Source organism: Neolamprologus brichardi, chromosome 11 (assembly GCF_056152115.1).
Source record: "Neolamprologus brichardi isolate AB-2024 chromosome 11, ASM5615211v1, whole genome shotgun sequence".
Lineage (NCBI taxonomy): Eukaryota > Metazoa > Chordata > Actinopteri > Cichliformes > Cichlidae > Neolamprologus > Neolamprologus brichardi.
Genome location: NC_142114.1, coordinates 17998906 through 18026744, shown reverse-complemented (window position 1 = coordinate 18026744; position 27839 = coordinate 17998906). Strand labels below are relative to the sequence as shown.

Sequence of the window (27839 nt, the reverse complement as noted above, 5' to 3'; positions counted from 1 at the left end):
TATAGTAATGGAGATTTTTTTTTGTTGGGAGTGACGGAGATGGACAGGATTAGAAATGAATGCATCAGAGGGACAGCTCAGGTCGAGCAGTTTGGTGACAAAGTTAGAGAAGCAAGGCTGAGACGGTTTGGACATGTGCAGAGGAGGGACAGTGGATGTATTGGACAAAGGATGTTAAGGAGGGGGCTGCCAGGCAGGAGGAAAAGAGGGAGACCTCAGAGGTTGGTGTGAGAGAGGAGGATGCTGTGGCATAGGGTGCGATGGAGGCAGATGAACGGCAGCCAAAAGAAGAAAATATACCCATTAGAATCACTTATAGGTTTTCTGGGTAAGTGAAAGGCTGTGGCAGGCAGAATATGTTTATAGAGATGTGCAATTATTTAAATGTTAGGAAATTGTGAAAAAATATAAAAAGGTCATAACAATTTCTCTTAGTTTTTGAGAGCCTTGATCAACATCTTCAAATTGACTTTTGAAGATTCAAACATTTGTAGTCCCTCAATGTGTGAAAAACAGAAAACAGATGGAACCAGAGAAATGCTGGCCATTAATTTTCAGTCAGCTGTTTAGGCTCTGATGATTTTCGGATGTTAGTAAGCAGTGATTTGCAATTATAAAACTTTTTCAAGTTTCTCTAAATCTGCAGCTGGTTTGGAGGACCTTGAATTTTAGGACACAGTGAAAACCTAACATGTTTTTATTGCGTACTGCATGAGTTCCTCACAAGTTTGTGCATCACCAGCAAATTACATCATAGTGTCGACTGTTAGATTTGATATACTTAACAATGAACATCCTTACTGTATGTTAGTCCCTAAAATATGCCGATTTTTACAACTCTGTTACTACACAGATTATTTTATGCATTCACGCCATTAATTCTGTAAGCATATTTTCTAAATGTTAAATCTAATTCTATTTAAGCTTATAGGGAAAAAAAATTAGCATTTGTTTTTCTTCCCTGGGAACTTTGTTGTAATGCCAAAATAAAAACAGTTTTGGACGCTGCAGCCGATCTTCAAATGTTGACCACTTTTGCCAGAACGACGAGGGAAGAAATGAACTTCCTCCAACAGTCATGAGAAAAATTAATTTAGAAGAGTTATATCTGTCATCTCAATTTGATGCTCTGTTTTGAAGGACAAATTGAGATGACGTGTGTGAATACAGAATGAACCATGTGGGCTTTTCATGCAAGGAAGGAACTGGATTTTATGCGGGGTTGAAGTAAAAAACAAAACAAAAAAAACAGAACGCCACAAATGTCAAATCCATTTATTCATGCAAATCATAAGTAAACAAAAATAAATTGCAGAAATTTCTGATGCCATCATTTTTTGACTATCCACATCTATTACGGCTGCTTTTAAACAAAATCACCTATCCACAAAAGGTCTAAACGTTTACAGAGTTGCAGACAAAGCTAGAAGTACGGACAATGCTAAATTACTTGAAAAATAAGCCCAGAAATTGATGGTGATCATTTGATGTAAACACAGCACACGTTCTAATATTCAGGTTAACATTTAGATATGGAATAAACTGTGAAGCATCTGATCTACACTGGATGAAACCACATTAGCAGCACTGTAAGTTTACACCATACTACACGCATGTAAACATCCTTCTCTGCAGGTGAATGCCTATGCATGTGTGTTTCCTAATAATCTAAGAAGGATGTAAGCAGTCTTTAGTTTCCTCCTCTTTCTCCACTAACAGCCCAGTCCACTCATAGACCCGATCCGATCCAATTTCAGGCCAAAGCATCCCCGGTTCCACCCCCTCCGTGACCGGTCCGGTTCTGCTCGCTTTTGGTTGGCCAGGGTGCCCTTCAGCAGACGGAGCCAGGGGGTCTCGGGCTGAGTTTGTGCATCAGCCCATTTGGGGTATTCAGCAGCTTTGGACCCGGAGGAGAGGGTGGACTGCTCCTCTGCTTGGCTGTTGAGCATGTTCTCCAGGTCGTCAAGGGTCAGAAGGTCATTGTAGCGTTCCAGAAATTGCTCCACAAACTGCACAGTGGAAAAAAAGAAGTAGAAGATGATGAAATTTAATTGTCGGGGAGTGTACAAGGGACAATAATTCAATCAGTGATACATTTCATTACTCTCTCGCTTATTCTTTCCTGTTCTGCCTCCCATCCTTTGTGGACTCTCCTTGATTCACTCTGAATTCTCCTCTATATTTTTTTTAATCCAGCCATTCACATCCACTCCAATCTCCTCCTGTACCTGCACAGCATCAGGAGAAGGATGCAAAGCACGAGCCTCTGTGATCTCCAGGGGAGTCAGGAGGAGCAGAGCGGCACAAAGCAGCACAGGGCACAGCATGGCAGCAGATGAGGATGAGGAGCAGGAATAACTGGAATCACACCGGCTCAGAAGATTCAAACACTGATGAAATCCTGGAAAATTTACATTATTTAATGTAAATATTTTGATATAAATATTGAATCTCTACTAATACTCCACAGATTGTTTATTTGACAATTTAGTGTCTAAAACACATCTTTTATTGTGTGTTCACAGATAAACATTGCTGCGCAGTAACAAGTGACGCAAGTAAAATATGCACAGCAAATATAATGTATGCACGGGGCATCTAACTGAAGGCAAGTGGTAGTAAATCGAGGTCAAAAGAACTCAAATTCATGAATCTTAGAAAATAAAATTGACATTTGTAATCATTATTTGAAGAGAAAAACATTTCATTTTTGCAGCATCTTAAATTTTAAAAATAAATAAAAATAAATAAATGGAAATATTAGAATTATGAATAAAGAGCTTCTAAAATGTTAATTCTCTCTATATTTTTACAGATATCAAAAAACACTGTCTGGAGTTACTGTGTAGCGATTTTTCTTTTATGTAATGCAAGATTTTATTTTACATTCTTTAGGATATGCTAATTCTAACATAACTATGAAAGAGGAAATTTAAGAGCGCTCACCTGTTGTTTGGTTCTTTCTCAAAGCTCTTGGTGTCTTCTGCTATTACAGACTCTTCTCCATCTCCTTCGGTCGCTCAGCTACCTCTCACTTGTTGGCACCTGCTGGGAGCATCACTATCTCACTCGACTGGCTCCTCCTATTCTTCGCCTTCGCTCACTGATGGAATTGGAGGGATGATTTTCTTCCTCTTGCGTCTGTCCCTTTGGCAGTGGCTGAATGCTGGGGCATCAGCTGGGATGCTGCAGAGGTTTTGTAGAGCCAGAGACACCCTCCGCCCCCAAGCACCACCACCCCCACATCATCTTCCTCCTCAACATCATCATCCTTTTTTTCTTTGGAGTGATGTCATAGCCTTGTAGAGTCATTGTCATTGCCAAGGTGACTGTGTAGTTTGGACCAAGTTAACCAACTGGCCTCAGCCTAAGCTGAGGTCAGAGGGCTGCATTCAGCTGATGCCTTGTCAAAAGTGACCAGTGGCTATAAAGCTTCGCATATTTCAGTCAAGACTTAATCTGAATTATACCTTTCCCATGTGGTGACAACACTCTTTGTGCATATTAGCCACCCTCTCTCTCCTTTGTCTCCGTGGTCTTTCCCAGCATGCACTGACCTCCCCTCTCTGTTGGGTTAGTTACAGTCTGTCAGTGCCATCTGCTGTCGGACCCCCTGCCAAAAAATTACAACACTATCAGGAGCTGCGCAATCCAATGCCTTGACCTTAAAGGTCAGCAGCCTGTGATTATTTCAAGTAAATAAACCCCCTCAGAGATGTTCATCAGAAATCAGTTGTTTCAGTCTTAATCTTTCACAAACAAGACAAATTCATCTGTGCACAGTACCAACTAAAGTTTAAAAACTAAACATTTACTTCTATTTGCACACTTAGCACCCACTGAATACATTTAAAACATAATTTGTCCTCGGATAAAAACTGAGCCGCTTTTGCAATCACATTGTTATCATCCTGCTGCTGGTAAGTGTCTTTACATAACGTATCAAATCGCACATACAGAAAAACGCACCCCTCTCATGTTTTCGGAGAGGACAATGTGTGGGAGAGGGAGTAGGCGAAAAGGAGAGATTAGTGATGAGGCAGGGGGGAGGAGGAGGGGAGGGGGGTTAAACTACTGTGTGTGATGTCAGTGGAGAGAGGAGCACTGGAAGAAAAGTAGGCAGGGGAGAGTAGGAGGAGGAGAAAGGGATGGAGAAAAGCACCAGGCAGAGAGCAGAGGGAGACCTACAAAAGAGATTGATTACAGGAGAACAGAGGCGGCCAACTAGGCAACAGCAAATGTGTCAGACAGAACAAGAGAAAAAAATAAAATGCAATTGTAACTAAAAAACAAAACATGCTTACTGGCGAGGAATGTGGTCATCAGAGAAAGACTGAAACCTGAAATTGTTGAAAACAACATATGAAAGGAAAAGAGAGCTGAGGAAGGTGAAGTAGGGAACCATGTGTAATAGTAGTAGGTAGTAATACTGTCTGTGCAAGCTGTGGCAGCCCATTAAACACCGCTGTCCAAACATGATACAAGCAGACATTCAAAGCTGTTTGTAATGATGCCATAAATTTACTCGACATAACCCAGCGGACTCACAAGCCTTCACACATTTGAGCAGAGGAATAAAACTGAGACAGGGAGGTTTTTTTTTTTCCTTTTTTAATGAAAAAGAGAACCAGGTTTATTAAAAGCCTACTTGATTTTGTGTCTTTACACATCATCATCCCTAGTTTAGATTGGTGCCAAGTACCAATATTAAAAGAATGAAAATAAAATAAAAACCAACAAGTACAATATTTCATTACAGATAAAAATATTTCCATTGATACACAGAAATAAGATTTAAAAAACAAAACGAGAACAATCAGAGTCAGTTTCTGAGGCGAGCTCGTCGGGACGTGCGTGCGATGGGTGTTGTCACTTTAGGGGTCTCGCTCTCTGCCATCACAGCATCTGATGGAGGTGGAAAAAAGAAAAAAGGAAATTGAAACATAATGAAGTGGGACGAGTAATGACGATGTCTGGGAACAGCCATGCACTATAAGAACAGCTGAAAAACCCACACAAGAAATATTCAGGAATAGATTCAAGTCTAATTATTTTAAAATATATTTTTGGAACTCAGAAGTGTTTCAGTAACTCAAGTCTAATCAAAGGCTTAAAAAAAATAATCTTACCTGAAACACTTTGTCTAATTAATCATGGAAATCATAAGATAACTGGAGATGATAACAGTTCTCTGGAAATGGTGGTTAGTTTTTCATGTCGTGCAGTTTTTTAAAAAATTAAATCCTTCAAAGATATCCACAGATCTCGGATTAGTGCTGCAACAATGCACATCTCACTTTTTAGACCAGCAGAGGTCCAACAGTCTTAAATCGTCTCAGCTGCTGCTCCACAATCTCAGTCTAGTGGTCTAAGCACTCTGAACTCTGGTGTATTGATCCAAAGAATGTTATTGATTTGTAACACTTGATTTATAGCACTATGTCAACTCTACAGTGCAGCTTATCCCACTGCACATTGTAGCAGCACACACCTCACCTAACCACAACACCTGCCATAGGTCTGACTGGTGCTTTTTCTCTGTACATAACTTTATCAATCAGCTATTAAATCTTTGTTTATTAGCTTCTAATTCAACATGAAGCAGCTCAGAGCAGAGCAGACACACCAGAGGACAAATATAATAATGATGGCATCGCCCACGACGACGTAGATTCAATGCAGTACTATAAATCATGTTTTACAAGCTAATGAGGCAAATTCAATACACTGCAGTGACAAACAGAGCATACTAAACACTTTACTAAAATCCAGCGAACTGGACGACAAAGTTTCTGCTTAAATAACAGACAACTGTTATTTGCTATTATCTGACATGTTACAATTCAATGGATTTAATAAGGAAAAAAATGAATTGCCTTAAAAATATGTATTTAGATGACAAAATAAATCAGCAGATGTATATTAAAAGGGGGCTGAGTGTGCTCCAGATTCTGATTCCTGGAGAGGGAGAGTAGCTTTTCATGACGCAGGTTAAAACTATCCTTATTGGTCTTCTACCAAGCCCCTCACATCATCCTTTTAAATAAGGCGTTTTAGCTTATTTAATAGGATGCACAAGTCAACTTTGTTATTTGCTGCTCCTTGCAAACATAAGGTGAGTATCCAACACACAAGATTGAGAAAAAAAAAAAAAAAACAATTAAAGGAGGAGAAAAGCTCAACACGTCCCCTTTAAGGATAATTTTTGATTCCAAATAACTGATCCACTGCAAAAAGTAATTTCTTACAAAACCCATTAAAACTGTTTGCAAATTAAGTGTAATAGTGACTTAATGAAGTGGCTTCACTCACCCTCTTCATCCTCCTCCTCATCACTGCTGAAGGTGATTGCAGGCTTCTTAGACTTGCGAGATTTGTGAGGTGTGACAAAACTGTCATCACATCTTGAAACTGGAGGCTTTCCTTGACCTGCAATAAAAATAAACATAAAATTTATCGTGTAACTAAAATGAGAAACAGACTATTTCTGCAACAAGGTTCTTCAAAGCAGGCTGACTCCTGACCTTGCTTTGACTTCAGCCGGCCTCTGGTGGGCGCAGGTGTTCGCGTGACTGTCTTCTCAGCAGACACTCCCGCTTTCTGGTTTTCCTCATCCATCTCTGGGCTTTCCACATTCTCCAGCCCCCGTGTGTGAACTGCAGTCAGACGCTGTTCAAACTCATCTACCTGAGCCTGGAAAACAAAGTTAACATTAGCATGGGATGGAATGAACTGGCATTTTATCTTTCACTGACCACTTAAACGTTCAGCACACCAGAGTCTTCTCCAGACATTTACAGACAATAGAAGCTTTTGATAATAAACAAAGTATCCACCGTTCAACTTTAAGTCTCACGTCTGTGTGGATCACACAGATGGCTAATAAGTATTCCCGTCATAGCTCTCTGAAGTTGGTCCGAAGGGTGCATAGACAGGTGCAGTGGACTGGTAAAATGGTAAATGGACTGGTTCTTATATAGCGCTTTTCTACTCTGAGCACTCAAAGCGCTTTATACAACTAATTCATTCACCCAATCACACCTATTCACAGAAGCACTTTTTCTAAGCTGTTAGTGCCTATCTAACATTCACATCAGATGGATGCATCGGAGAGCAACATGGGGTTAGTATCTTGCCCAAGGATATTTGGCATGCAGACTGGGATCGAACCACCAACCTTACAGTTAGTAGCTGGCCTGCTCTACCACCTGAGCTACACATGACCACGTGGTCACTGCAGAACTGACTTAAACAAGGAATAATATACCTTAAACTGTGGTTTAGCCCCACGACGGAGCTTGGCGGTGATGGAGAGCAGAGGCTGATAGACGCCCGGTTCAGTCAGCTTGTCACTGTAACACTCCCAGCATTCCTGCAGCCTCTTGAAACCGCGCTCACACATGGAGAGCAGAGACAGAGACACGGCCAAGTCACACCACTGACGCTCTGTCCTGAGGAGAGAAAGAAAATCTGAAGATGAGAAATTGTGGGGGAAACCTGACTTAAGAAAACAAAGTGCATAGAAATTCTAAAACTCAATAAAAAAAGAGCTCATTCCTCATGAACATTGCATTGCCCTGACATTTAGACCAAATCTCATTTTCCCAGAACTTTCTTATATCCAAATTCATTTTGCCAACGTATAATATAAAATGCCCTTCATTTGAGCTCTGATAATGGACGGAGTATGAGTCAGAAGCTCAAGCATGGCCAGGCCAATTGTTCTGTCTACAGTCCCCAACTATACAGGAAGACAGTTTCCATGACAAAATCGGTGAATAAGAAGATGTTGGTGTAGGTGACAGGTGAAGTGAACTGTGAATTTGCATTAATTGTCAAACGCTGTCAGTGAAAACGCCCACTAATTACCCACACATCCACCCCCGCTTCACACACAATTAAATAAAGCAGGACAAACGAGAAAGTAGAAAGGAAATGGTAAAGAAAAAAGAAAACAAAACAAAAGATCCAGGTTAGAGGTGAGGATGGGAAATAAATGGAGGAAGAGAACTCACTTTGCAGTTCTAAAGCGCTGACACAGTTTCTCTACTAGAGACTCGGTCTGCCTTTCTTTAGTGATGTAGGAGAACAGCTGTCTGCAAACACACACACACAATATAACATTTATTTAAAAAAAAAAAGAAAGAACATTCAGTTGTTGAATTTCTCCTAAAAATTTCTTAAAGTCGAGTGAGAGTGGTGTATACTGTATATTTATACTGTAGGTGCCACTCAAGTTTTATTTTTAATATTGTAAAAATGTTTGAATTTGTTAACCTACGTCTTCTACATCCCAAAAGGTATATAGGTATTACATCTTGTTCTGACTTTTCAGATATATCAGAAAACTAAATTAATATTGTTTGCACAACTTGTGTTTTTGTTTCTTATCCATTCATTAAAAATATATATATAAAAAAACTATAATTAATTACATTAGAACATTTGCAGAATATTTGTCATAGATGGAACCAGACTAAGGAACAGTGTAGTAAGTATTATTGTGTGTAAGATAATGGGGTCTTAATGACAGCAGTCATTTCAGTTGCCAAAATAGCTTGATTGCTTGGGGGTTAAACAAGGCGTCATTTGCATCATTTGCCCCAAGTCTGTGGTCTGCTTCACAGTTGATGCAGTAAGAAAACAAAAACACGACATGGTACACAGCTGTGCATCTCACTTCATAATAGTGTTGAAGTCCTCTGAGCTCATGCCTCTCTCTGGGTCGGACAAGCGGCTGATGATGTCTGGGAGCAGGTTGTATATCGCATTGTCCTGATGGGTAACGCAAAGAAAATGGTTAAAAACACTCCCCGTCACTCAGATTCCATGAAGCCTTCTGGATGTGGTCTACCTTTGTAGCAAGCTCATTGAAAAAGTTCAGGGCCAGGCTGTTAATGTGCGAGTCAGGGTCAATTAGCAATACGGCCACTTCGCTGACTTGACCTTTGACCTTGAGGACATCCTTAAGCACCAGCTGAGTGAGAACAGTCACAGCTGTCTGCCTTACTGAAGGAACCTCGTCACTCAGCCTGAAAGATGGAGGAAAAAAAAAATTAGACACAGTATTTCCTTCGTTACGCATCATCTGATCTTCTAATGATCGGAGGTCGATTTTCCACTAATGGGAGAAATGTGTATTTTCAAAGCCCAATTCAATGATATCTTTTAAATTAAATTTTCTGATGTGAATATTTACTGTAAATTATTTCCTACAGCCCACTCTTTGGTAATCCCCTTTTGAAAAAAGTTGCACTCTACAAACCATGATAGCTTCTTTTCAAACCTGCATTTTGCCATAGTTGTCCTCTTAGTTAAACACAAACAACATGCTGATGTACACACAAACAAAAATCATTCAGATATTTAGCAGGTAAGAAAACCAAGATACTTTTCCATCTTAATTAAATATGCCACTTTTGATCGCTAGCAGTTAACACAATACAGTTAGCGCTGAGGGAACTCTCAGGTTTCAACACTGGCAATAGGTTAATAAACAGAAAAATCAGTCAAACTGTTCTGGGATAATGTTCTTTTAATTTTAGAGGACACAACAGGTTGTGACATCCCTAAGGACCCCCAGAGTGGTGTTTCTGGGTCTCACACCTTGTGGCAGGATTAGAAGCACAGTTACCTACTGCTTCAAATTTTTGACTATTGCATGTAAAACAAAAGAAACTAAGGACTAAAGCATGGACAATAAAAAAAATATACAACTTAAAACACTGGTCAAAGGGTTAGACTATAGCAAGTGCTCCCGTTGATACTAACTATGTCTGATTATTGTGCTGTAACCATTTTACTTTCTGACCAGGTTTTAGGCACTCTAGTAGATGATAGAGTGCCTATAAAATCTGGCTTGTTTAAATTTACTACATTTATTCCAGGATTTTAGGTCTAATGACTTCTGAAGCATAGGAATAGACACATGAATCATTCAGGGTTGAAAAACACTACACCTGAATGAATTTTACCACCACCGTTAATGTCAATAGGACAAAATATCATTTTCAGCATGATGATGGACAATTTGTTCAGCATAAACTGTCTAACATCTGGGGAGAATGAATGTGTGTACAAAATGACAAATTTCAAAAAGTTGGCATTGAGATACTGTACTGGTTAACTAAAGAATCTGTTGGAGGTGCTAGAGGAGAAATAGCCTGGATTCATCTTCTGACAATGTGAATGAAAAAGTAATGGCAAGTCACTGAGTAACTGTGTGCAGCCACATTGCTTGTTTTGCACAAACAGACAGAGGCAAAAATGTTTGGCCACCTTCAAATTTGTCATCTCTCCTGTCATACAAACTTAGAATTAGCCATAACTTTACTGAAACCAAACAACATTGGTTTCAGTAAAGTTTAATATAATGGGACTGGACAGGCTGTGGCATGGCAATCTGATACCACTCTGAAACCAATTTAGATTTACTCTCACCCAAAACCACAGCGCAAAAGAAACTCATTAGCCATTTCTCATTTATGGCAGAGAGCAGCACTCCTGGCAGACGATCAGAAACATGTGCATGGTACTTCCACATGCCAATGCAGAGGCTTACAACAGCAATGAACAGGGTAATTAATTCTTAATGCGCTTATCAGGAGGCGCCAGCAGGGCAGCAGCCTCGAGAACAGTGGAGGTGTTGGTGTGAGGCAGACAATTAGGGAATACTATGAAATGCTTATCAGGTACAAAACACTAGGAGGGCAATGACGCATTATAAAAAGAACAGAATGTTTTACATGTCCAAACCACCTAAATGTGAGCATTATTAGGCATTACAATTAAAACCCCACTTCATCAAACAGAGGAACTTCTAAGTTGGCTACAGAAAAAAACAACAGTGCAACTTTGTGCAGGAGAAATAGATTGCCAATAATTTTTTTAAAATGAAAGCATACCTACAAGTTGAAGAACATTTGACTTTTCTCAAAATTATTCCCTTCTGCTCACACAGCCACTCTGTATAATTACAACACACTATTCACTGGCTCCAGCCACAAACCATGACATACTAGTAATTAAGCTGTTCCTTGTCTAAAGGGGCTGTTGTCAGAGGTGGTCCGAGGTGCCATCCCAGTTCACGAGTGGGGGTGGGTTTTCTATAAACCACGAGGCAATTTTTGGTTCCTATGGCAACCGTAAGGGTCAGAATACAAGGCACACATGAGAGTTTGCTAACATAGATCATCTGAAAGTTTGTTCCCCCCGACCATTAAAAAGTCGTGATGGAAAGAGTAAACTTTTCCCATCATGTGGCTCAGTGGAGCATTGTGACAGTGGCAACACTTCAGTGGCTGAGAGTCGCCGCACACTGAGATGTCGTGTTGGTGGGATCTGGATGAAGATGGCTCGAGACTACAAGCAAAGGAAAAAGGGGTGGAGGGGGGTGTTGTATGCCATGAAATGATGAAACGTCATTTACAGTACTCCCACTCAGCTGAGCCATCAAGCGTAGGCTGTCACTTATAATCTTGGTTGGGAAACAAATCTACGGATATTATGATAATGTAGTCATAACTGGAAGAGAGTTTATTAGTATGGGGGGAGCGATAAGAATGAGCTGCTACTGTGACAAATTTGTTTCACATTACTGGGATGATCAAACTGAACACGTAATTACATACCTGGCATAGAGATTCTGTGTCCAGGGCTCCAAAATATTTGGGAAACGGACAGTGAGGTCCCCCAGGGCTATTATGGCATTAGCCCTAACCACAGGGAGAGTAGAGCGCTCCAGAACAGTAAACATGAGACGGATGTTTTCTTCACACACTGATGGGCTTTGTAAGAAATACAGGAAAAAAAGAAGAAAGAAATGCATTTAAAGTCTCAATGTTTAAGTTAGCAATAAAGTTGCTAACTGATTGGGCCACTAAGATGTAATAAATCTTTCTTAAAAAAGAAAAAAAAGAAAAAGAAAATTCCCCTCAACACATAGAATTACAGCATTTCTCCAACCATCACCATAAAAACCTAATTAATCACCAAACAGCATTACCACTACATAAATGTAGTGAAAAGTGAAATGTGTTTACCTAATCATCATGTACTGAGAGAGTGCCAGACAGGCAGCAGTGGTGAGCTGCGGGTGGGAATAACGTCCTGGGGAGCCGCAGACTCTCACCAGCAGGGGAAGGAATGCACTCAGCAGGTTCTCCTCTAGAGAGCAGAGGGGAGGGAGGTGGGGTATTTGTGTGGTATTTATAAAAAGACTGTAGTATGAATTGGGGGGGGGGTAATGTTGTTTAGTGTGACTGCAGACAAACAAAAGAAAAAAGGTTGGGTTCTTTACCAGCCAGTAATTCTGTCTCACAGATGTTTCTGATGAGTTCAGCCTCGGTATCTTCAGCAGAGGCACCAATCAACCCAAGCTCCTCCTCCATAGTGCTCTCATTGGCTGTTTGCTGTTAGGAAGTCATTACATATTAGAATAGATTACGGTTTATGCAGAATAATATAAAATGCAGCCACTACAGAGGGGTGTACTACAGAGGAAGTTCACCAAAGCCAAACTTTCTTTGCGTTAGCTAGCTTGACAAACTCATGGGCATCATGACTGTGGTTGTGAACTTGCTGAACCAAATTTTCCTGCTTCGTGTTTTGTGCATGATCACATAAAATGGGGTGTTTCACACCTCATATGATTCTCACAAAAATGATCTCTACCCACATTATTAGATGATTATGATAAAAATGGTAGTAAAAAAAATCTATAAACATGAAAATAACAGTAAAATGCAACACTGTTGCAAATAAGACTAGATTAATGCAGCTAAAAAAAATTCCCAACAATTTAACAACAGGTTATACCACAGAACGCTAAAATCATCATTTTAACTTGAGCTAATTATTTTAATGCTCAGCACACTCAGCATAAATTACCATGTTGATCTAACCAGGTTAAAAAAAAATTTCTGACTAGAAGCTGAACAGAACTCTGTCACCTATTACTCTTGTTTCGTTGTACACCCCTCTAGACACAAAATAAGGTCATATTAGCATGTTGCAAATACATGTCTGATAATCTGGTTATGATCTGGTAATGATAGAATGATAGAAGATATGCCAGTATCTCACACTATTACAGAAGTGTTTTTGACTCCTCATTGTGGCACCTAAGAATGTATATTTGCGATGTGTGTTAGTAAGCACAGAGACAGAAGTACAGCCATGAGCACCCTGCATAGCCAAGACTATCATGAATTCCTGTCAAGGTTCAAAACAGGTGACAGTAACATTTTGGGTTTGACTCAATTTTGACTCAATTGTGCCTTGTGTCTCTCTGCCATATTTTCCCTCCATGGCTATCTAAAAAGACACAAATAAAAACTAAAAACAACAGAGAAAAAAAAAAAACATTGGAAACTTCTAATGCTAATTGAGGAAGCATTTATCTTCCTGTTCCCTGTTCCCTGATGGGCTGAACAATTATGAACCATCACTCATCGGATTCCATCGGTAAAAGAAATCTCATCAAGCCATCCTGCTGAGGCTTGGTCTGATTATCAAAAAACTTTTTCCCCACACAGGGGGTTATGGATTCATGTGTAATTTTTATGTCACACGAAAGTACATTTAAAAAAAAAAAACCTGACATTTAAACATGTCTGCTTTTGTCAAGTGAAACATTTGTGCACAGATGTCTGATTACACTTTACAGTAAAAGATGGCAACTAAACTTAATTGGTTGCTAGTAATTGTACTCATGACTTATATCTTGCTTATGTCATAAAATACTGAATATTCCCTCTAGCACTGAATGGGCTGGCAACATAATATGTTATCTTTTCTTTCTCAGTAAACCCACCAATTAGCTCAAATAGCACAGTGACAACAGTAGTAATAACTGGCAGTTAGCATAAATCTATAGAAGTCCAATTCTGTAATAGTTGATATTCACATTATTTTTGGAACTGCCAAAATTAAATTCTTCACTGCCACACATGGCAGCAAAAATGCTTTTAAAAGTCTGATAAAGTTAGATCTTTGAATGTTTTATCTAATTTTGCCGAACTACAAATGGATTTTATTATACTGTCTATATTATAGACAGTATAATAAAATTGTATGTATGTATGCTGTATGGATGTTATAGACTCTATAACATCCATACAGCACATCATCATTACCTTAGCTTTTCCGGCTGGGCCTTTTTCCTTCTCCTCTCTCTCCTCTGTCTCTCCTCTCCTCCTCCGCAGCTCAGCACTCACGCTGCGCTCAAGGTGAGACACCTGCCAGAAAGCCACGCAGCCACACGCACCCAACAGCTGGGCCAGACACACACAGTTCACTGCAGGAGGGAAAGACATGTTGTTGTGTGAGCATAAAGCACCGTGTGTGTCACATAGTGTCCTTTCAGACATCAAAATCTACAAAGGCTTAGTCCTGTTTCAGAACACAATAGTGCTCAAAGAGCAATGATGGGACTCACCTTGTTCACATTGCTCATTAGACTCTTGAGAGCCATCTTGCATTTGGCCAGCATCCTTGTTGACTTCGCCACCTTCCGCAATTTGATCTAGTAAGAGGCGGGCACTTCGCTGGAGCAGCCGGGAGCACAGCTGGTCAGGCGATTCAGCCAGGAAGTAGATGAGACGGACAGCCTGTTCCATGAAGCTCTGCCAGTAAGGGTCTTCCATCACCACACCTGAAGCAAACACAGACAGAGGCAGTCAGAGGAAGAAACCATGAGCAGGGAAAGAAAAGAATGAAAAACAGAAAAATTGTCAATTTACCTTCAGCAACAGCCTGTGTGAGACAGGTGAACAGCTGATGGTCCTGAGGCAGTCTGAATGGAGCACCTTTTGACTGCTATTGGAAACAGTGCAGTACACGATGGTAATATTGTGCTGGACCCCACAAACTGGGCATTTTATAAATTCAGTAATTTGTAAATATTAAATTAACAAAGTAGTATCTATAAATAGGTAGTAGTTTAATTTCCTGACTCTCATAGCCATAATCAAGAAATCCTTAAAAATTTATGCTTTATATAATCTTACCCTGACATGATCAGTGATGTTGCAGATGGTAATAACTGCATCTCTGGCCAGAAGGAAGTCTTCAGTCACTTTTTCACCCAGGGCCACTGAACAAAGAGTGTCCAGATTACTGAGCACCACCTCTCTCTCTGCCCTGGTACACACACACACACACACACACTTTTACAAAGAGAACTAAGTACAGATTTTATAGTTCTAACTGATCGTGTGATTATGCAAAGAGAAGTAAGAACATCTCTGCTCTACATTACCCTGAATGCTCCATGCTGGCCTTACCAGCGCTAGGCTACAGACCAGATAACACTTGTAGGAGGATGGGTGAGGAGAAGCACATAAGGTTTAATAGGTTATGAATGCTACTGATGCTGGATGAAGAGAGGCAGCAGTGTGGGTGGACTGCAGATAGACTCTTTACTCTTCCTCTCTGTCACTGCTTTTTTTAAAATATATATTATATATATATAAATAAATAAAATGCACTGGCAAGGGGCCCAGTTATATGGTCGTGACTTAGATTACAATGAAGAGGAGCCGAGGCAGGGCTTGTATTCTGACTAATGGGAGGATTTACTGAATGTCAAGTAGTAGTGATGCAGGACCAAAACGTAAAAGAAAGTGATGTGCAGTCATTTGTGTGGTGAGGAAGAGCACAGACTTAACGCACTTTTACACAGTTTAGTCAACTTAGCTGTAACTAAACAATAAAGCTAGGAAGCTGGTCTATTTAATTAAAAATAAAAATAAAAATATTTTTTGCTTCCATGTGACTTAACATATATAGCTTATAGATAGTAAATATTATGTTTATTCCAGTACCTTTGTATCGTGTTTTGTAATTCAAACTGTTTTAATCAGAAACAGTCCTGTTCCCTCAACACGCAATGTATTTTTACACATTTATCGCCAGTACAAAATATAATGGGGACATAATGAGATTGTAGCTTAGCTGCTGTCAGCCACATGTGAAAAAAAAATTTATAAAGAGCTAGCTTAGCAGGAACACCATGACTTCAGTACAAAATTTGCCACGCTCCTCCACAGAGAGCCAGCGGAAGTCAAAATGCCCCTCCCTCATCTACATTAAACAAATTATAAGCAGGCCCAACACACATTTTTATAGGTATACAAAACACATTTTGCCTCCTTCATGCCTTCTCTTTTATAACTCCTCTACAGAAGGCGATTTTCTTTTTTCTTCTTTTAAAAAACAAACAAACAAACAAAAAACAGGTCCAGATGAACAGATTCAACATGAACTTTTTGGGATAAAACACCAGTATAGTTTAGTTAGGGGTGTGGCCTCTTTGACCGACAAGTGTTATGATAGAGAACGCTAGTGTTGATCTGCCATGACTAAAGCTTTGGCAGCTTTAGCAATCCACCCTGTCATCCAAATATGGTATGGAATGCTAGCTAAATGCCATCTACGATATTACAACCTAGAAGATATTCAACAAGTGAAAAAGGGAAAACAGCTAAATAAAAAGCAACACACAGTAAACAGTCTGAAGACAAAAATGAGGTAAAGTCCAATTAAGTAAGGCTTTTGAAGCTTCTTACAAGCTGTAAAGCACCATGGGTAATTATTATACACCTCACATTAACCGTATTGGGTGACATCCCATGTACTCTGTTGTACAGAGTACTATATACAAAAAAAGGTCAGATTATAAGATAGACAGAATGAAAAAGTAAGTAATAACAAGGACTGATCACAATTCCACAGGTGATAATCAATGTTCCCTCTAATTTTTCACGTGTCTGAGCGAACACACAAACTCCCTGAGCGGTCCCTTGGACCACTGTGAGCGACATCAAATGTGTGCACTGTGGTCACACCGGCATCTAATCCATCCAAGGTACATGGTTTATTAACATAATCAAATTACAGCATTTACATTTATGTTAGAATACTTTTAATTAACTGCTTTAGCCCACTTACAATGAAAATTTAAAAAAAAAAAAAAATCTAGTCATTGACCCGTGTAGTATGTTAAGTAGTAAAAATAAAGTAGTAAAGGAGCAAAAATAACCTGAACTCCAATTTCGAAAACACAACTTACTTTTTTCTTTTTCTTTTTAAAAGCTCTGACTTGTATTATGAGTATGAGTATCATGTAACTCTGTCTGCAAAATATAGTATATAATGACCAATGTTGGGCAGTTAATTATATAGTTACTTCTTCAAAAAAGTAACTGAGTTTGGCAAACAACAAAGTTTTTTGCAGCTATTTTCTTAAATGCAGCCAAGGCATTTTTAAACAAACATTTCAAACTATTTACAGAACAATCAGCTGTTCTGCATCAAATTTGATGCCACACAAATTATTTGTGCCACTCCACCATCACTCCTAAAACTTTCCCCCCTTACTTAACAACTAGATGCCACGTTGGCATATAACTTTTTGATTGGTCGACATGGTACTTTTTTGGACGAATAGGAAAGGGAGAGGGGGTGGAGTTTGTTTTTGCTCACAGGCAGAGAGTGCTTTCGAGCCTTTTTTCTTATAAAATGCAGTTTTTACCGTTTCTTCCCGCAGTAAATATAAACAACGATAGTATTCAGCAAGGAAACCAAACATTGCAGATATTTTTATCATAACTGGTTTTACGTGGTCTATCAACACAATTTAAAAACTCTTATAAAGTCCACACTTTTTCCGTCAATTGTTCTGTCTGTCCTGCTCATGTCTCCAATGGTTGTACACGTTGTCATTAATGTGGCTTCACTCCACATCAGCCACACCGCTTTGTTAGCTAAAACACCGGTGTCGGCACATAAGGACGCTGTCATAGCCTGTCAACGACGTTGATTAGCTTGGGTATATACAAATGTAAATCGCATCATTGGCTGGACTATGGGATAAGGTGGCATCGTTCTAAAACCATACGGGAGCAGCCAGTCACTCACTAACTAACACTGTAAAACAGAATCGTTACAGTATTAATTTTAATTTCAATTCAGGTTAGATTTTTTTTGTGCACAATGCAGATTTTCTGTGCGCAGAGACCTGCCAGCAGTGCGCAATTGCGCACGTGCGCAACTTAGAGGGAACAATGGTGATAACTACACTTTATAGGCTTAACAACAAAACCAATACATGTGGTATATATACATAACTGCTGGACTACAGGGACTCTAGTCACTTTGGGCTCATTTAGAGTAGAGCAGTGGAACTCTCACCTTGCAGCCATGCCCAGGAGTAAGACTGCAGCTCGCTTGTATAAGCTAGAAGTTTCTCGTTTACCGGTAAATCTCTCCCACAAGACCTGAACTACAGTGGACTGGAGACTGCTGCCACTGCTGAAGAACTCCTGTACCTATAGAGACATGATTGAATAGTTACAGTAAAAAAAAACTTGTATATACACTCGTAAATACCTCAACATGGAGACACTAATGTTTCAGGATTAGAGGATGCGTTTTTACAGCCGAGCATCACACACAGAAATATCCATGAGAGTAATAACAGAGTCACTTACAATTTCCTCAAGACACTGGATTGTTCCCAGAGATGCATCTACCATCAGCTCAGAGAGACTATCAACAAGAGTCTGGGCTTTCATCCTAAAAAAGGATTAGACAGATGCTTGTTTTTAAGGTTTTGCTTCAATCACAATATTGTATTTACCATTAATTTTGGCCCAGGCCTTAAAAAATGTAATAAAATTTGATTAAAAAATGGTCTAAACAATATAAGCCAGACAAGTCATTTTATTTATTTATATTTATTAAATGCTATACGAGTCATGCCTTAGTCAGTGACATTAAACCAGCAATAGCCTAATGATACTGTAATTGTTAATGAAAAGATTACAGAAAATGACATAATCAGAGGGATAACAGTATTTTGTTTTGATCAAAATAAATATGCAAACAGAAAAGTCCCACAGCCATGAACTGGATAAAAAAGAAAAGAGAATTCAAGGAGGGAAGAAGAAGTCTTTCTAGAAGCAATACTTTCTATTCTTAACCATCTTAGAGAAGCGTCCAGCATTTATTTTGTGTTAGCTCAGTTATTTTTAACGTCATAATGCCAGTACACTTAGGACATGAAAGAATGGATAACTTATTCATAACTCAAATATGTGTGAGGTCTTACAAACCTGATGGTGTCTCCCTGGGGGTTCAGATACAGACGCCTGTAAGCGTGAATGACTGCATCTTTAATTGCAGCATCAGTTGACCAAACCAGAGGCAACATTTTCCTCACTCCACTGATAGAGTTAGCGACACTGAACTCGCACACCGTCACACAAAACTGTACAGCCTCCTGGACCACTAAAAAAAAAAACAAAACAAAAAAAAACAGCTGAAGATTCTGTTAGATTAAAAAACGTTACTGAAATCTACAAGATTACATTAGTTTACTGTGTAATGGATACAGTCGTCTACCTGAAGTTGTTTTCCAGTACAGCATGGTGTTAATGACAGAGATTGCTCTCTCTACTTGTAAAGCGAAGGTTTCTGTATCTTTCAGGTACTGCACCAACATCTCTTGCTTCTTCAGCTCACCATCCTCGCCCTCTTTCTCTGGTTCTTTCTGCGGCGTCGGTGGCAAATTCTGGTTGAGCTCGGAAGTGTCATCATCAGAGCCTGAGGAAAATATCAAGTATTGTACACTTAAGATCAAATGGGAGTTCAATCAACCAAGTTTAAAACGTTGTTTGACTGCAGCTCAACTGTTTATGAAACTGTGTATGAGATAAAAAACGTTCTATATTAAGACATAAAACCGAACTGCCTACCACTTTCCAAGTCCTTTTTTAAAAAAAAAATAATTTGGATGGGTTCAAGACGAGGCGTGTGAAGTCTGGGCACATATTGTATTGTCTGGCACAGGGCCACCAATAGCAAACCCTCTCACCTTTAATTACATAATAATAATAAAAAATGGGTTTTTTTCCAGTTGCAGCAGATGGAGTTACAAAAATGCTGCAAATGTAGACATTTGGTGTCATGGTCTACATGCTGGGCTTTTTCATGTTCTTTACGCAGTTTCTGAGCCAATGATGTGTGGACAGGTGGGAGTATTTCCCAAAGTAATGTATGCTAGGAACCAGCAAAATATTGCATTGTAAAAAGAAAGCTGATGTTATTCACTTAAGTGGTTTTAATGTCATGGCTGAATGGTGCACATTACAAATGAGACAGCTGTAAAAACACCCCCCAGGGACAAAACAAACAAACATTAAAAAACATGTTTATGTTCTCAATACAACTTCTATTAAATGTCACCAGGAAGAGCAATTTTCAGCCACACCGAGTACAACTTTTACCTTTGAAAATCAGAGCCAGTGTGTCCATCATATTCTCAGGTGTGACAGTGGACAGAGAAGCAAACATCTCAGATTCTGGGAAGCAGCTGTGAGCTCTTATACTGAGCTGCACAGCATCCCTGTAGAATGCAACACAAAAGAAAAGCCCCATTAAAAAAAATAAATAAAAAATGAAAATTGTAGGCTACTGACAGCAAGGGAGAAAAAAATCCTCCAGTTAGTGACACTACACAGGCCTCCACTGGTGATTATCATCACCTGTACTTGTTGACACGGAGGTACTGAGCTATCTTCACCGCGGTTGCTCTGTCGTCTTCTGCCTCCTTTTCCTCCTCCACCTCCCCGCCTTCCTCGTCCTCCTGCTGCTCCTTCTCTTCTTTGCTTGTGGGCTCCAGTTCTTTCCTGACAGTGACGAGGAGCTCAGGCACCATAGCAGCCCACAGCTCAGATGCTTTAATCACTGCCACTGCCGGGAGGGAAAGAGAAAAAAATAAAATAAATTCAATGGTGATGACTCAGCTTAGACCTACAAAGAGAAAGAGAGAAAAAAAGAAAATGAAAAAAGTAAAAGTACAACAATGTGCCAACAGAGATTAAAAACAGAATAATTTAGCAGCAGGACAAAATGGTAAGATGATTGTTGTTTAGGCCAAGAATTTAGTAAGGAATGGTGGGCTCCCGAGTCCTCATATTTAAACTTTCTTCATCATTCTTCTAAAGCTAATAAAAAATTTAAACGTTCTGATTTCTGGCAATGTAGTAAACTAGTTAATATTTTTTCCCTATTGTGAAAAACAGATTAAACAAACAAGAACAAACAACTTATCTAAAAAAAAAAAAAAATTATATTTCATCATTTATGCTGTATTGCTATTCATCAAACCAATTACAATACTGATTTCTGTTTTCAGCATGAATATGGTTACATCAGATGAAAGACATCTTTGAAAAAAAACATTTTGTTTAGTAACTGAATCTCACACTTGACAGATGTTTAAATTCTGAGACAACTGTTTGTTTTTTGTTTTTGTTTGCTGGTGATGACATACATGGCATGCTGAATTTAAGCGAATTTCTGAACTTGGCCCTCAGATTACCAAAGAAACAGCTCATGGCTGACTGAACAGCAGTGAGAGCTGGGTGAACTTCTTGCCCCTTACACACAAACACACACTGTGAGCTTCATCCTCGTGGTTACTCCGCTATAACTTTAAGGGAATAATTCGAGTCGAGCCAAGTCACTGTAGGCAGGCCCTTACAGCAGAGCAGGAATCCTCCTCTGCACTGCCAAGATTACCTGCCAGTCAAGGCAAGAGGAACCCAGCTCTCATTCAGCAAGCTCATATTCGCCTTGGTCTCATCACAGGGCAAAATGTGAATTAGTCTTAAATAGTAAAATAAAACATCAGGGGAGATTCATAGCAATACTTATGAATGATCACTCAGGTTTTGTTTACCAGGTGCTGTCCCCTCCAGTTTCTCTTTCAATTCTCTGAGTTTAGAAGTCTCCTTCTCCAGTGGTTTCTTCAGATCTGCGCTGCTCAGCTGAAAGACAAGATCAATATTCTATTATATCAGGAAACCTGAAGAAAACCTGTTATTTAGAGTTTGATGCATAGTTATTTACCTTGCAGCTATAAGGATTGTGTGCTATGAAGGCTGCCAGCAGTTGGATGGAACTCTTAACCACATTTATAGATTTGTCCATCAGCCGTCCAACAGCAAGCTCCATCACCTCGCTATACCGACACAGGGGCAGCGCCTAAACACAGATGACTTATGTTACCAGGAGCCACAGCATTGTTTTACAAACACAATAGCTGATGAGCAAACCTACTTTGCTATTGACGATGCGTGTGTAGACCTGCAGTACACGTGTTCTGACATGAGAGTGCGAGTCATGCAGATGCTCCTGCAGTGTGTCAAAGAAACGGTCACGGTCAGCTCTACCGGACTCATCTAGCCCATCACCGCACAGGACCCTCACAAGGATCTCTCCCAGCACCTCACAGACAGCAACACGCATTGTGTGACTCTGGGAAAAAGAAATGAAAAAGGTTGGGAATTAAGAATTTCAGTGAAACAATCTGTTAAATCCTACAAAAACAGAAAAACCTCACTAAGAACTCAGCCCTCAGATTACCAAAGACAAAACTCATGGCTCACTGAACAGTAAGGAAAGCTGGGTGAACTTCTTGCCTTTTTTAACACACACACACTCAGCACACAAACACACACACAGACATAAGACACACGCTGTCAGCGACAACCCAGAAATTACTCCACTGTGACTGCAGAGGAATAATTTGGGTCGAGCCAAGTCACTGTAGGCAGGCCCTTACAGCAGAGCAGGAATCCTCCTCTGCACTGCCAAGATTACCTGCCAGTCAAGGCAAGAGAAACCCAACTCTCATTCAGTAAGCTCGTATTCGCCTTGGTCTCATCACAGGGCAGAATACTCTCTTCTGTTTTTTAAAGATAATGTACTTTGATTGAAGAAAAAAATGCCCTTGAATTTGCAGTTTTTGGACACAATCATTAGATAGCTTAGAAATAACTGAGAAACAGTATTTTGCTGAAAAGTTGGAAACAGTAAAAACAGACGTGAAGTATGCAATGGCATATTTAGACTATATGATATAGACATGATTATGACCAAATGTGAATGAAAAAGGGAGTCTTCAAGGGTCAAAAATGGGTGTAACACATGCTCTGTGCTCACACATAGTGCACTATAATGGATGAAAACTGACATTACACCTGCGATGCCTTGTGGGTTTCGTTCAACTGCACAGCTGGGTACAAATCATGACAAAAACAGAGGACTGACATTGCCAATGTATCTAGGTATGAAGTGACAGAAGACAGCCAGTATCATGCAGAGGTCTATTTAGATTCTTTTCCTGTAAATCCCTAGCAAGCAACCTTCCAACAATATCTCGTACACTGTGAAAGACACAAAGCATGACTGAAAGAGAATTAATGTGCAGTCTGTCATGGTTCTCAGTTACAAAAAGGCAAGATTCATGACTTTGCAATTGCCGAATCTGACAAAGTGACCATTGCAACAGAGAAAAAGTGTAAATATCTGAGCCAATCATTACCTGTTACTCTGAGTAATGTAAGCACTATATAAAATTTTACTAGAGCTGTAAAGACCCTTCCTTGTCTTGTCTTAAAAAAAATGTATTGTGTCCAGTGGTGCGTTGCCCAGCCAAATACAAGAAACAGTGTCTCCTGGCTATAGCAGAGAATAATAAAGTGAATGCTGCTTGCTCATCCCACACTGTTATATTCCTTTTTAATCTTGTGTTTACATTACTTCAAAAACCAATGACAACCTACTTCTAAGACAAGATCTTGACAACTGTAAAAGAATTGTAGATGTCAACGTCAATTTTATTTCTATAGCACATTTAACTGCAACAAACTTGACCAAAGTGTAATGGATCCTTTCCGAGGCTGTCCTAGACCAACAAAACTACATAAAACTCAACACGGGACTTTAAAAAAAGCACTTAAGAAGCACAAGGAGCAGAGGTTTGTGATGATTTAAAACTGCCCACTCCTTGTGGGCTCACACAGGGACAGTTCCTTTAACGAGCAACCCTGTTGCTCACACATCAAGGCTGTCACTGTGATGAGTCATTAATATTAATTGGTGCTGTTTTACATGATAACATAGACCTCTAATTAGCAATTGTTTATACCCAATCAATATGGCAGGCAGCCTCTACTTATGTAAGGACAATAATTTTCTTATTCGTGAGCTGCAATCAATTACTCACTGTTCGGTGCTCATACCTCTCCTTCCAGGTGTGTGATGAGAACACTGATGTTGGGAATCATCAATTCAGGCACCAAAGCACTGACTTCTGAGAGGAAGGAGGCAAAGGCTTTGACTCCCGACCCCTCTCTGGCCAACTCCTCACTTGACTTCTGACCAATCTCCCTGAGATAAAAAACCAAACAAAACCAAACAAACAAAGACAGGAATTTGTAACACAAAATAAGACTTCACAAACAGATTCACAAAATCAAGCTGCATACTGGATACTGTATACACACAAAAATTGTACAGACCGTATGACTTCTCCTATGATAGCTCTGACTCCATACTCTGTGCTCCACACAGACACAGCCTGGGCAAACACTGATGACAACTGCTCAAAATGTTGCAGCATCTGGATCACTTTTACACCAGCACCTGTGACAGTTTAGAGGACAAATTAAAAAAATTACAAGTCAGCTATGTCTCCCGAAAAGCTGAACACCTTATAGTGGCCCCCACCACCACCATTTACAGACAATATTCTCAAAAGTGACAGGATTAATTTGTTTCCTCGGGATTTTGGACTACATTTGTCTGACCAACTCACCCAGGAGGTGATTATATTTCTTAATCAGCAACCCCAGGAGGTGGATTACACAGTCTCTGGTGGGTTTACTCTTGACATGGCTGATGGTTGGGTTCTCAAGGAGCTTGTAGCAGCAGCAGGTCACACAGCTAAGAAGAAAGAAATGTGTGTTTTTTATATATTAGATTATGGTAAAACCTGGATGAAAAGTTACCTAAAACCCACAATGAGTAGTAGACAAGGTTTTGAATTCATCAGAAGCATCAGATACACACAGTGCATGTTAAAAGCTGAGGTAAGTGCTGCTAGGAGTGTTGTGAGTGTTAAACTACCACATAAATGTCTTCTGACAAACAATTTACTGAATATCCTTACTGAGAACCATAAAACAAGTGGAAAGTGAGGAAATGTGCATGACGAAAACATTACATTGGGCAATTTACCACAGTTCAAATTTCTTCTAACCTTATTAGATATTGTAGATTATTAATGAAGAGTCACACATCATTGTCATAAGAGTTCCAATTAAGGCTACAGAGTTCCGAATGCTCGGAAGTGATATGGATAATTAACTGAATTAAACCAGCAAAACGTGATACTGTATTCTCTCCCAAAACTCTCCTGACAGCAGAGTACCTGATGAACTCTTCCTCCACCAAGGAGAGGCTCCACAGTGAACGGATGTCCAATTGGAAGAGCTGCACAAGTGCCTGTAGCACCTGCTCTCTTTCTGAGTCCCACTGCATGAGTCCTTCTCCACCTGCTTTGCCTTTTTTACCACCCTGTACAACATAAAAAGAGCAGTTAAGCTTCATAGATGTTGGAATATAAAATCTTTAATATAGTAATGAGATCAAGTAAATCACAATACATGTCCTCAGATTACCAAAGAAAACAATTCACAATTTTTCAAACCAACTATACAGAGACTGATAGCCTCTTGCTAGCTGATCATTATGGACACAATGGCAAACATCCACACATTGTTAGACAGCTCCTACTTATACTACCCAATTTCTCTTGAAGTGGCACAGCATAGAAAGTGTCAAGTTCACTCTGGGTGGGCCCTTACAGCAGTACAATAACACTCTACCACACAACCAAGACTACCCACATAACAACAGGCTAGAGACTCAATCTCTTAGTTTGACTGAATCATAAAGCTAGTCAAAGCTCATCAGTGGACATTTATGATAACAGGTATATGCAAAGAACCCTTTAGATAAGTAAGCAATGAGCATACCTTTCCAGGTGCTGTGACAATATTCTGCCTATAGGAATCACTCTCCAGGTTCTCTGTGAGTTTGCAAAGCAGGAAGACGCTCATTTTAACTGCGTTAAGTTTTTCCTTGCGCTCTGCAGCTGACAGGGAGGTGGAGACAAGGATGCTCGGCAGTGAAACAGACAGCCCACTAACCACTGAAAGGCAAGGGTTATTTAAAAAAAAAAAAAAAAATCAGGTTATATGAGCACATCAACAAATCAAAGTTATCAATTTAAACATCAAGAAAATATTATTTCTTAAAAAAAAAAAAAAAAAAAAAGCAACCTTGTACTAGTAATTCCAGAGTATCTTCTTTAACAGCCAGATCTACCGCCTTACAGTGCCTAAAGAAGCAAAGACAGTTGTTTTGTACAGTAATAGTCACAATAAATAAAAGTGGGCAATACCTGAAAACACTTACTGCAGCACACTGTAGCCAGTGTCAAAGTGCTCCAGTATACACAAAGGCCCCTGACTCCTTAATGCTGCCTTGAATTCTGTGTGAAACAGAATAAAAAAATAAATAAACAAATAAATAAACTAGCACAATCATCCCCAAGTATTCGAACAGTAACAACATTTTGTAATTTTGGGTAAAAAAAAAAAAAACAAAACAAAAAATGCAAGTACATAGGTATTTTAATTAACCTTACTTGGGGGTGTGGTACATGAGCAGGAATCTTGGGAAAGATTTATATAATTGTGTCTGAGACTGAAGTGGTGGCTCAACCCATCACTGAAGTCAAGACTGTTTGTTTTAGGGGATGGTGATATACACATAAGAAGCTGGGTGCAATCCAGTACTATAATTATTTTATTTTATTTAGAAAGGACGGACAATACACATTAACGGACATTTTAACAAATCTAAATATGCCAGATTACAGCTAATTTCCATCTGCAGACCCTCTGGGAGGTTGGTGTTACACACAAGTTAGTAAAAACATAGTAAAACAGATTCTTAGCGCGGGACAATTCTTGAATGGTAATGACTTGTTGGAGGTGTTCGAAGAAAATGCGATGCCTTCTGTGCAGATGTTCTACATTTTGTTTAAAATAATAATAATAATAACCCCCGGAAAACAAAAAACAAAACAAAAACTATCAGTGACCTGCCTACATGTTGACCACTTACTGTTGAGACAGGACGGGAGCTGTTTTGCGGAGACCACATCCTGAACGACGTACTGGTTGATTCCCCCAGTCTTCACAAGGTCCCCCACGCACACAGGTACAAAGAAGTCCCACGACATCCCTGAATCAATTAAAAGAAAAGACAGCCTTTATTTGTATGTTTAACTAACTTAGCTCCTATTGGGAAAGAATTTGATATTACTTGATATCTACTGTTTTACAAAGCGAGATAGTCGAATATTCGACTAAACACATTTACAATTTAACTCGTTCTTGACCCTACCTAAGGAGCTAAAGTGCAGCTTAAGACTCTCCAAGACACTCCAGCCCATGTGAAGAATTACTTTTATTTACCAAAGACTAACATTTATTTTTGTGGTTTTAGCTAACCAAAGCAAAACAGCTACTGCTAACGCAGTTAGCGGGCTAACTAGCAGGGCTAGCTCAGTATCTTGTACGCAGTTACATTATTGAAAAACGGAAATGCTTCAACAACAAACTACCAACTTCTTATAGTTTATAAACATAAAGCTCACCCGTAACAGATGTACTCCTGTTAGCCAAACTCTGGACCTCTGTAGAAACACGCGTAGCCTGTTAGTATTCACCGTCTCTAAACGGTCTAAATCCAGTAAGTTTTCAAATTTGTCCGAACATCGCGCCAAAGCGGCGACACTCTGACGTCACTTGCCCCCGCCCATGTTGACATGCTGTTTGACCGAACATTGCCACCTGCCGGACGCTCGGGCACACTACAGCACAAATTCAGAAACTTTACAAACGCAGAGACACACA

General features: G+C 39.6%; 2 protein-coding genes and 2 non-coding genes across 4 annotated transcripts; all 4 read right to left on the bottom strand.

Annotated features, from left to right (window-relative positions):
• Nucleotides 1-1261: 1261 nt before the first annotated feature.
• nppcl (natriuretic peptide C-like) lies at nt 1262-3180 on the bottom strand. Its single transcript, XM_006802886.3, has 3 exons — nt 2947-3180; nt 2229-2401; nt 1262-2009 (listed from the first exon to the last, which is right to left on the bottom strand). Exons 2-3 carry the CDS (start codon nt 2325-2327, stop codon nt 1713-1715), a joined length of 396 nt encoding a protein of 131 aa, XP_006802949.1. The 5' UTR covers nt 2328-2401; nt 2947-3180; the 3' UTR covers nt 1262-1712.
• Nucleotides 3181-4608: 1428 nt separating this feature from the next.
• ncapd2 (non-SMC condensin I complex, subunit D2) lies at nt 4609-27803 on the bottom strand. The gene is made up of 32 exons (XM_006802888.3): nt 27581-27803; nt 27046-27165; nt 26332-26407; nt 26196-26254; nt 25890-26065; nt 25283-25428; nt 24668-24795; nt 24372-24495; nt 24093-24240; nt 22126-22323; nt 21916-22050; nt 21746-21833; nt 20547-20754; nt 20289-20407; nt 19405-19605; nt 19116-19290; nt 18492-18576; nt 18193-18329; nt 15009-15141; nt 14742-14817; nt 14438-14653; nt 14136-14296; nt 12299-12410; nt 12042-12165; nt 11631-11786; nt 8855-9032; nt 8681-8775; nt 8016-8096; nt 7268-7451; nt 6525-6693; nt 6313-6429; nt 4609-4905 (listed from the first exon to the last, which is right to left on the bottom strand). Exons 2-32 carry the CDS (start codon nt 27161-27163, stop codon nt 4823-4825), a joined length of 4206 nt encoding a protein of 1401 aa, XP_006802951.2. The 5' UTR covers nt 27164-27165; nt 27581-27803; the 3' UTR covers nt 4609-4822.
• On the bottom strand, nt 21372-21657 carry LOC118455116 (small nucleolar RNA U85). Its single transcript, XR_004844024.1, has one exon. It is a non-coding gene; the product is annotated as a small nucleolar RNA U85 (small nucleolar RNA).
• Nucleotides 22418-22740, bottom strand: LOC118455112 (small nucleolar RNA U85). The gene has a single exon (XR_004844020.2). It is a non-coding gene; the product is annotated as a small nucleolar RNA U85 (small nucleolar RNA).
• Nucleotides 27804-27839: the final 36 nt, after the last annotated feature.